The sequence below is a fragment of the Tripterygium wilfordii genome, chromosome 4, assembly GCF_013401445.1.
Source record: "Tripterygium wilfordii isolate XIE 37 chromosome 4, ASM1340144v1, whole genome shotgun sequence".
Classification (NCBI taxonomy): domain Eukaryota; kingdom Viridiplantae; phylum Streptophyta; class Magnoliopsida; order Celastrales; family Celastraceae; genus Tripterygium; species Tripterygium wilfordii.
Window position 1 is genome coordinate 9,496,480 of NC_052235.1, and position 11,275 is coordinate 9,507,754.

An 11,275-nucleotide genomic window follows, 5' to 3' on the forward strand; every position below is an offset into this window, starting at 1 on the left:
AACCTACTTTTCTAGAGTGTGGTAATAATGTGTTTGTGATCACTTTTGCATGAAAACATGATAAGGAACGAGTATTGTTGGGAAGGTCTTGTGCTTTTGATAGGGTTCTGTTTGCGTTGAAGTAGTTTGATGGTTCCTTGACCTTTTCTGAGTTGCTTTGTACGGAAGAATTATTCTGGGTGCAGATTCACAATTTACTACTTCTGGCCATGAATTCTGATTTTGGCACTCTTATTGGGAGTTCAACTGGGCGAGTTGAAGATGTGGATACTCTGACATATGGTTCAGGTTGGGGTCCTTATCTCCGAATCCGGGTCTGGGTCTCTATTTTGCCACCTTTACTGCGAGGCAAGCGCATTCATTGTGGTGATAAAGATATTACGGTTGGTTTCAAGTATGAGAATTTGCCTTGGATTTGCTACCAATAGGGAAGAATTATTCACGGCCTATGGGGTTGCCCAACTCTGATTGATCGTCGTCTTCATAAGATTGGACTGGCGGAACAATATGGGTCGTGGTTGCGTGTGGACTCCACTTTGAAGCAACCGGCATAAAAAACAATGAAGTCGTCACCAATTGATTTTTAGGATGCAATTGGACATCCATTTTGGTCTACGAGAAAAGTGGGTAAGGAGGTCTATTGAGCATGGGGAAGGTGTTAGGCACCTCACAACTCCCGAAACGGTTACCTTCAAAAATGTTTTCCTATTTGACTCTACTTTGTTTTGAGAAATGATTGTATGTCCCAAATTTTTTAATGAGTTTTCCATATGCCCGGAAAATCATGTATTATCAAATGGGTGGAAATGTTCCATTAATGTTAGACCAAGATTTTATTTTAAAAATCTTATTTTTATGGGTTTTGATAAAAAAGAAGGAAAAAGGGTGCACGGGATCACTATGGCCATTCCCGGCTTGGCCAAAAATATTTAAAAAAAACTCCACTTGAAGTGGTCTTTGATAAAAAAAAAGGGTACACGGGATCACTATGGTCTTTCCCGGCTTGGCCAAAAATGTTTGATAAAAAACTCCACTTGAAGTGGTTTTTGAAATAAAAAGGTGCACGGGATCACTATGGTCATTCCTGGCTTGGCCAAAAATATTTAATAGGAAACTCCACTTGGAATGGTTTTTTAATAAAAAAGAGGGTGCAAAGGATCACTATGGCCATTCCCGGCTTGGTAAAAAATGTTAAATAAAAGACTCCACTTGAAGTGGTTGTTGACAAAAAAGGTGCACGGGATCACTATAGCCATTCCCGGCTTGGCCAAAAATGTTTAACTTGGTCTTGGATGAAAAAATCCATATCGGAGTGGGTTTTGATGTTTTTGATGATTTGAAAAAGAGGCTATTTGGATAGGAACATTGGAATGGGTATTGGAATGGGTTTTGGAGAAGAGATTTTTGGAAACTTGGTTGATGCACCAAAAAGGCCCACAATCAATGAAAAAGATTCAATTCAAGTCTTACTCACAATTATGTTCTTCATGAGAAAAGAAAGAATCCATTTAAAGCCCATCGGACGGGCCAAATATCTTTAAACCCCCCTTTGGGTCCTTAAATAAATTCTCCTAATCCCTAAAAACATATTTGTTTTCCGGGTCCATGAAATCCAAATGTTTTGGATGAATGCCAATGGAACCCCAATATCTTGAAGGCTCCTTGGTAGTTAAACAAAACATAAAGGTTCCATAAGTTAATCTTAGTGTGTTTATTAAAGTGAGACGGCTTGGATTAATTCTAATGACTAACGTGTTGCATTTATTTTCATGGCATTCAAACAATCCTAGCATATATCTAAGCATCATGGCATAGTGTGAGAAATCAAAGTCCTAAACATGCATTCTAATGCAATCATCATTCACAAAAATCATTTCCTAATGTCTATATGCTTCTAGCACCCTAAAATATTTATGTATGCACTTTCCAATATTTTTATTACACTATTACAAAGTTTACACTTTATAATTATGTACAAAACTAAAAAATAAATACAAATATAACCCATGAAGGCCAATGCTCAAATCCGATTCAAATCCTCTAAATTTGCCCTTCGGCCCAAGTGGGATCAAGCCCGGTCCAAGCCCCAACATCAAACACGAAAAAAAAAGGGGTCAAATGGATATTCAAACATAAAAATTCAAATTAAATTAAGCATACATACCCATATACATTATAAACATATAGAGACACATATACAAACATACAAACGGGTATATATACAAACACATATATAAACTGGCATACATATACAAACGCATATACACATACACACACAAACCCACTACATATACACACACACACACTGTACATATCTATACACACACCTATAGACATGTGTATTCGGGCCCTCAATACATATAAACATACATACAAATCCTAAACCTTGCTCACATATATACTGTATATATACTACAAGCACACACAAACTTGCAAACTGTGTACAATATATACGAATACATATACTGTATATATATACACACGCACACCATATATATACACACACACAGAAACACTTGAAGCATGATTCATCAAGGATTTAAACTCAGAAAGTCAATATAAATATGAACATAACCTCAATCTTTAATAGCACAATCATCCATCATTATCAGCATAATTTTATCTAAACCAGGTTTCAAGATCTAGCATCACACACCAGCCATCACACCGGGCATCAACACAATACATCATAACCAGACATCAAAAATCAACATGAACATGGTATATTCACCAGATACATACAGCATATAGCACAGTACATTGACCTGATTATGAGTAACCAAACATCAACCCAGCGTATCCAATCCAAACATCAATCAGGGAGTATAAGCTACCGCCTTCTTAGAAGTATACAACCAGATAATGCCATGATAGAAACAGAAAAATACAACCAGAAAAATAGACCTAGAGAGATGCCGAGAAGAAATAAAACCAGAATAATGACAGAAATGTGTGCCGATTATTGTTCTCTTAGATGTGGAATCCAACAGGTGCAAAACCAGAGATCAAGATAACAAAAACAAGAAAGTGGAATCATATTCGAATCAAAACATTAGTGAATCGCTACCTTCTCAAAGAAATGGAAATGGAGAAGATGAAACCCCCTTTCTCTTTTTCCTCTCTTCTTTGTATGGTTTTGTCGCTACCTTCCTTCTTTTCCACCTCTCAATCACTCAAAAACCCTTTTTCTTATCTCTTGACTTTTTCTTCTCTCTTTTTTCTTTTTTCCTCCTCTGTCGGCTGCTCTCTTGTGTTCTCTTTGTTTTTTGTTGTGCGGCTGCTTCCTCCTCTTTTCTCAAAGAATGCTACCTTACCTTTTATATTAAGAGAGAATGAGACCTCATCTCCTAAAACCCTAGTTCTTTCAATTTGTCCCTTTTACCCTTACTTTTTCTTTCCTTTTAACCAAGGTGACTATTCTTTTTGGTCTTTTCCACTTTTATTTTTTTTCATTTAATTTATTTTTATTCTCTAGATATTTTCTAGGGTTTTGTTTTTGATAATTGGGCCAAAACTTAGGAAGGCTTTTAAGCAAAGACACAAGTTTGGGTTTCATTTTCCTTCATTTAATTTTTATTTTGGATTTCATATTTTTAATTTTTCTATTTTTCTATTTTTTTGGGCCGGACGAAAATCGGGTACTATACACTTTTCTGTCAAAACCATCCCTTCCGCCACGACGTCCATTCACCTCTGCTGGAGAACCACAGTGGGAGCCGTCAGAAAATCCAGTTGAGACCAATCCGGAGGCAGTTGTGGGGGGAGTAACCACTCGGGAAACTGCTCTCTCAACTGCTGTACATCAAAAGGATGGACCGGTTGTTACTATTAACTGCCGTTTGGTTTCCAAAACTGCCACTAACTGCTCCTCATCGGTGGTGATACCGTCTTCGGAGGGTTTCGGTGATGATTTTGGACCTTCTCCAATTCTAGAGGACTCCAAGTCTTCAATAATGGTACAGGTGGTGGTTTGTCGGTTTTATGGAAATCTCATTTACATTAGGAGATTCTTCACTACTCTAGGAATCATATTCATATGAAGGTGTCTGATCTCTCTTTGTATAAAGATTGGTTTTTGACTGGCTTTTATGGCCCTCCTATGGCGATTCAAAGGCAAGCAGTTTGGGACCTCCTTCGTCATTTTGCGCCTCTTCCGTCCTCCCCTTGGCTTTGTGTTGGTGATTTCAATTCCATTACCTCTTGGTCTGAGAAGAGTGGTGGAGCTCCCCCATATTTCAAGTATATTGAAGATTTTACCAATGTAATTGACGAAACTTACTTGAAGGATTTGGGTTACCGTGGTTTGAAGTACACTTGGAGTAACAAACGGACTGATTTTGCGTACTTTGTTAAAGAACAGTTAGATCAGGCATTGGGTAATGCAGCATGGTTATCATTATTACAGTCCTTTGATGTTCATTCTTTTCCTACTGTGTCATCGGATCATTGCTGTCTATATGTCTCTTGGAGTTGTTCCTCTAGTTCACTTCAACGACCAGCAAGGAGGTTTCAATATGTCAATAAGTCAATTATTGGGGTGCTCACGAGGAGTGTCGTGTTATTGTTGGTTCACATTGGAGGAATGTTTCACTGGATGTTGCTTCCTTTGGACCCATTGTCCACAATTTGATTGGCTGTCAAAAATTGATCCAACGTTGGGTGGTGAAGAAGTCTCAAGATAGTGTAGCAAACAGTAAGAAGTTGGAACAGTCATTAGGGGTGGAATTCAGAACGAGTCTTCGGATAACCAGCCAACTATTGCTATGTTGCGAAATCTTATTGCACGAGAGCAGGAAATCGAGGTTGTTGTGTTGCAACAATGTGGCAAGCAACATTGGCTGCGGGATGGTGATCGGAATATTTAATTCTTTCATCAATCCATACGCCAGCGATGGCATATGAATATAATTCCTGTATTGTACGATGATAATGGTGTTCAAAATGAAGCGGATGGTGACCAATTGCTGCTTTTCACTCCTTTTTTTCTTGTTTGTTTTCAAGTAATGGTTATACAGATGCTTCTTCTTTTTTGGAAGGCATGGGTCGGCTGGTTGATCAGCGCTATTGACCTGTGAGTTCGGACGAGATTTGGAACGCTTTATGTCAAATTGAACCTTCAAAAGCTCCTGGGCCAGATGGTTACCCTTCCGTTTTTTATCAGCATAATTGGGGGATAGTTGGAGGTGCTATCAGGGGCGGATCTATGCTTAGCATAGGGTGGGCTCAAGCCCACCCTCACATTTTAAAAAAAAAACATATATATTACTAAATAACCAAATTTCAAATTATATCCACTTATTTAAAATTTTCTAATAGTTTTACAATAGGTATGGTTAATTACTAAATAATAATTATTGATTGATATGCACTCATACTCATACAAGTGAATAAATATTGATTGCTACACACTCATACATGATGATAGATGATTTCAACTCAATGAAAAATTATTTAGCATAGCTTAAATGATTATTTATTCCGGTCCGGTTACTTTTTAGTATGTAGATTTTGATGTCTAATTTAAATACTATATAGATGTTTACTTAATTTAAAGATTATATAGATATTTACTTATTTTCGATCACTTTTCATTAAATGCCCTAAAAAATTTTCTGGGGAGCTGCCCCCGAACCCCCGTCAACCTTCAACTCCCCTCTCATAACTTTTTACATGCACTACTAACCAAGCCCCCCCTAAATCCATTTCCTAGATCCGCCCCTGGGTGCTATAGTTCAGACTATTACTAATTTCTTCAATTCCAGTTTCTCTTTGGCAGAGATAAATTTTACTCTACTTTCTCTCATCCCAAAATCTGCCCAAGCCAAGTTGGTGATGGACTTCAGCCCAATTAGTCTGTGTAATGTTGTTTACAAAATTATTGCGAAGGTTCTTGCTAATAGATTGAGTGTTGTTTTGCCTTCGGTTATTAAAGGGAATCAATCCGCCTTCATACATGGTAGGTGAATAACTGATAACATTTTGATAGCCTATGAAACTCTTCATTCAATGCATATCAAGGCTGGATCAAACTCTCACTACATGACTGTTAAATTTGATATGAGCAAGGCATACGACCAGGAGGAGTGGGGTTTTTTGCATCAAGTTATGGTTCAATTGGGTTTTTGTGAAACGTGGGTGAATTGGATTATGTTGTGTGTAACGTTCGTGACTTACTCTACAATTCTACATGATGTTAAAGGGGATGTAATTTTTCCCCAACGGGGTTTACGTCAAGGAGATCCTTTATCCCCTTTATTATTTGTTGTGTGTATGGAGGCTTTGAGTACTAAGATTAATCAGGCAGTGTGTCTTGGTCGTCTCTCGGGCTTCAGATTTCCACAAGGACAAATTACTTTGTCTCACTTATTTTTTGTTGATAATTGCATGATTTTTTGCAAGGCTACGGTGGCGGATTGGTCTTGCATCAAGAATATTCTGGAAGAATATGAATGTCTCTGGGCAAACTATTAATGTGGCTAAGACTGCTGTGTTTTTTAGCAAACATACCCACCAATGCTTGTTAAGAAATGTATGTCGCAGTTGATTGGAGGTTGTGAAATACAATGCTTTGAACGTTACTTGGGGCTGCCGTCTTTGGTTGGAAAGTCGCGTTCAACAGCCTTACGTTTTGATCAAAAATTGGGTCTTGGCAGAACAAGCTCTTATCTCAGGCGGGGAAAGCGGTTCTGATAAAATCAGTTCTACAGGCTATCCCTTCGTATAGCATGCAAGTCTTCAAGTTCCCGGTTTCTTTGTGCCGTGAGTTGGATATGCTGATCTAGAATTTCTAGTGGGGCTCCAATAACCATTCCAGGAAGATTGCTTGGGTTTCTTGGGATTTATTATGCCTGCCGAAGTCACAAGGTGGGCTTGGTTTCCGGACGCGTCATTGGCAAAGCAGGTGTTGAGACTAATAATTGATCCTCAATCATTGGTGAGTCAGATTTTCAAGGCCAAGTATTACCGCTATACAGACTTCTTGCATGCTCCGCCTGGTACGCATACTTCTTTTGTCTGGCAGAGTCTATATTCCATGAGAGGTCTCTTAGCAGATGGTCTTCGATGGAGGACAGGTGATGGCCACCATGTTCATATTTGGGAATATAAGTGGCTGAAATCTCATATTTTTTCTCTGATGTGGGACGAAATTTGGGGCTGTATAAATGGAGTTTTGTGCACGCATTGGTGGATCCTGTATCTATGTGGTGGAATGTTTCTTTGATTAGAGATATCTTTCACCCCCATGCGGTTCAGAAGATTCTATGGATGCCAGTTCCGAATGGTATGTTGCCTGATAGATTATACTGGGATGGAAACTAATGATGCTTATTATACAGTTCGTGGCAATTGCTATTAATTCATGGCCTCAACCATCTATTTCTCATCGTGACTGTTCTTCGGAGGTATGGGTCCATTTGTGGGCTATGAAAGTCCGTGATTCAACTAAAATCTTTCTTTGGCGTGCTCTTCATGGGGGTCTGCCAACGAAGCTTAATCTTAAGCGGAGAGGTGTTTTGCGTGATGATATGTGTCCGGTATGTCTCTCTTTGCCGGAGACAATTCTGCATGTGTTGTAGGAATGTCCAACTACGAGTGATGTTATTTGTTATGGGTCGGTGGTTTTGCAGAAATTATCCTCTTCATATGATACTTTTCCTTCTTTCTGGCAGGCCATGACTGCGTGTTTAATGGCAAAGGACCTTGGTGTCCTTGCTTGTTTGCTGTGTGCTATCTGGAGGAGACAAAATGAGTTTGTTCATAAGGGCGAATTTCTGCATCCCTATCAAGTGGCTTCCACGGCTATGGAGTCGGCTAGGATGTTTGAAATTGTACAACTGTGCCCGTCTGGCGTCTATTGTTGTTGACTCTAGTAGTGAGGGGGGTCCTTCACATTCTCCGGCTTCTAAATGGTTACCTCCGCCCCCTGGTTTTTTTAAGATTAATTGGGATGCTTCCATCAATTCTCATTCTCTGACGTCCACCACTGGATTGGGTTTCCTTGCCCACAATGCAAATGGTCTTCTTATAGCTGTTGGGATGAGCTCACGGATGTCAGATATGCTACCTGTCGATGCGGAGGCCATGGCTTTTCTGGAGGCAATTGGGTTATAATCGGTTGGTGTTGGAAGGGGACTCTAAAGTTATTGTCCAAGCAGTCATAACTGGAAGTGGACTCTTGCAAAGTTGGCGTACTATAGTTGAAGGTCTCCTCTTTTTGCAGTCTGTTGAAAGTTGGACGGTACAACATGTGGGTCGTGATTTGAACTGTTGTGCGCATGTGTTAGCAAGGCATGCCTTATGTGGCTCTCCCTTTTCCTGGTGTGGTGTACCTCTTGATTTTCTACAAGTAAGTTTGGCCTTTGATGCTGTTCCGTTGTGATTACTCTGGCTTTTCTGGTCTTGTTACTTGAAATTTTTTTGTTTGTCAGGAGTGATCTCTTTAATGATCACTTGTCCCAGTTTGATCTCTTGTAGCTACTGTTATTAAATGGAATCAAGGATGCTCCAACTCTTTTTCAAAAAAAAAGGAGGATTAATCTTAATAATTAACTCATACAAATAAACATTAGAACAATACAAATAAGATTTGAAATCAGTGTATTCGGATAGCCATAACTTACTCATTTCATCTCTGATTGTGATTATTTTTGTGGCATTGGAAAGAAAACTCAAAAAATCATAGAATTGTGTCTAAAGATTCGAAAAGATCAAATTAAAACTCAAAATTTTGCACAATAGAGCTGTATTTTCTACATTAGTGAGTTCGATGTCAGTATGTTTGAACAATCATAACTCACTCGTTTGAGCTCCTATTAAGACGATTTTTGTTGCATTGGAAAGAAGATTTAAAATTATATATAATTGTGTCTAATATTTTTTAAAGATTCAAACATTTTAAAGGTCATATCTAGGTTCAAAGTTGACATAGTATTTCTCATATCTAGGTTCATATCTAGTAACTCGTATAACACGTACGTTTGGTACACTATTTGATGAAAGAGTGGTAATGATCATTATGGGTCCGTTTGGTGCACAATTTTGTCATTAGTATATATTGTAGATAATAAATGGTTGTAATAAATGGTAGCATAAATGGTTATTGAAATGTTGTTAAGTGTTTGGTTACACTTTTGCTGAAACAATATAAAGTCCTAATATTGTCTTGTATATTACATGGAGGGGCATAACTATTTAAATCTATATAATAGTAATAAAAAATCATAAAATAAGTTATAAACACTGCATAATTAATTAAAAATAATAAAAACTTTTTTTCATAAAAAAAATAATAAAAACTTTTTTTCATAAAAAAAATAATAAAATTTTTTAAAAAATTGAAAAAATACAGTAACTCATTCAACACTGCATAGTCTCATATACATTGATAAATACATATCCAAATTCACATACCCTTTACGATCATATTAATACAATTAATATATTAATTATTCATATTGCGCTAGATAGTTGATCGGCAAGCATATCACAAAACTGAGCCATGTTAGCATCATCAATGACCAAATATTCGTCAACTCCATTATCCGTAACTTCATGGACATGGTCCGGCACCGAATGATCGCCCCCAATAGACGTAGAACCAATGTCATTGAAATCAACGTCATTGACAGCATGGATGCGTATAAAATTGTGAAGTGCCATGCATGCTATCACAATCATCGCTTGTACCTTAATGTCATACGAAGTCATTGCATTCAGGATCCGCCATTTCTTCTTTGTCACTCCGAATGTTCGTTCGATGACATTCCTTAGTCGAGCATGTGCCTTATTGAATACTTCACGTGGTCCTAAAGCAGGTGCTCCATTCTGAAATACAGGAACGTGATACCTCTTGCCGTTGTATGGTGCGAGGAAACCTATCTTATTTGCATATCCGGCATCAACCAAGTAATATTTTCCTAAAAAAAATTATAAATATCCTTGTGATAAAATAAAGTTACAACTTATCACACGTAATTCTCACCTGGTGGTTGTTTTGGGAACTTCATACGCTCAACACGCAGAGAATGTTCCAGTACCCTACTATCATGAGCAGATCCCTCCCATCCTGCAGATATGTAAGTGTACATCATGTTGAAATCACACACTGCTAAAACATTCTGGGTGGCAACTCCTTTTCTCCCAATATATCTTTGTCTATTTTCTGGTCCGACAATTGCCGAAATATGAGTCCCATCCAGTGCCCCAATGCAATCCTTGAAACATATACCATATGAAATTTTGGAATACTCCCTTATATACCTTGGCGTTTCATGTAATGAGTTGCCCCTAGGTTGAATGATATCCTTAGATAGTTTCAATACCGCTAGCAATACCTTGTGGAAAAGGCGACTGATTGTCTCCCCCGAGTGTTGAAACCTCTCTTGTATATCCCTATTTGCTTGAGCATGACCCAAGATTGATACGAACATCGCTACCATCTCCAGAATGCCAACATTATCCGAACCAATCAATTCATAATCATCTCGTAAAACTCCACATAAAGCATGGAATAGCTCAACCGGCATTCGAAATGCTTCATGATAATGAACTGGATGACCTTGAAGTACATCTGCCACCCAATCACGGCCTGTTAAGGTACAGGTTCTACATTGCATATTTCTTCGTGACCGGGAAATCGACCCTCTATCCTCAAACTGGCACTTGAGGAAATGAAGTAACAAAATTTGTGATAGGTCAACACCGTCATCGTCATCACTAGAACTTGAACTTGAATTCATTGCTGCGATGTGGAAAAAGAGAAATTAATGTAAGATGTCATTCATAAATTTCATTACCAAGTAAGATGTAATATAAATCATCTAGTACTTAAATGATCAATAAAATCATCACAGTTCACATAACATAAAATAACTGCATTTGTCCAATACATAAATTAAAAATCGAAATTTGTCTTCAATGACATTAACAAGTTCATCTAACCAACTAAATTACATATATAAATAATTGATCTCAACCTAGAATACATCATCCAATTGGAGCTTTTCCATCATGCTGCTTGAATAATAGCTCAATATAACCAAGTCGTGCACTCTTTAGTAATGCAAGGAAAAATTGTCTCTGACTGTTGGTATTAAACAGCTGGACAGAAAAGTAAAATAGTGTTGGATTTTCAGCAGCTATGTTCATGTCAACCAGGGCCTTAACAGAGGCATCATATGAAGGATCCACAGGCATCAATGGCTGGACAAGCTGCACAACTGGGATAGGATGCACATTTTCAACTTTCTTTGCAACTTCTTTCTTCACATCATAA

At 38.0% G+C, this 11,275-nt stretch overlaps 1 protein-coding gene across 1 annotated transcript; it reads right to left on the reverse strand.

Moving 5' to 3' along the window:
- Positions 1–9,450: 9,450 nt before the first annotated feature.
- LOC119996932 (protein ALP1-like) lies at positions 9,451–10,739 on the reverse strand. Its single transcript, XM_038843712.1, has 2 exons — positions 9,983–10,739; positions 9,451–9,917 (listed from the first exon to the last, which is right to left on the reverse strand). Exons 1-2 carry the CDS (start codon positions 10,737–10,739, stop codon positions 9,451–9,453), a joined length of 1,224 nt encoding a protein of 407 aa, XP_038699640.1.
- Positions 10,740–11,275: the final 536 nt, after the last annotated feature.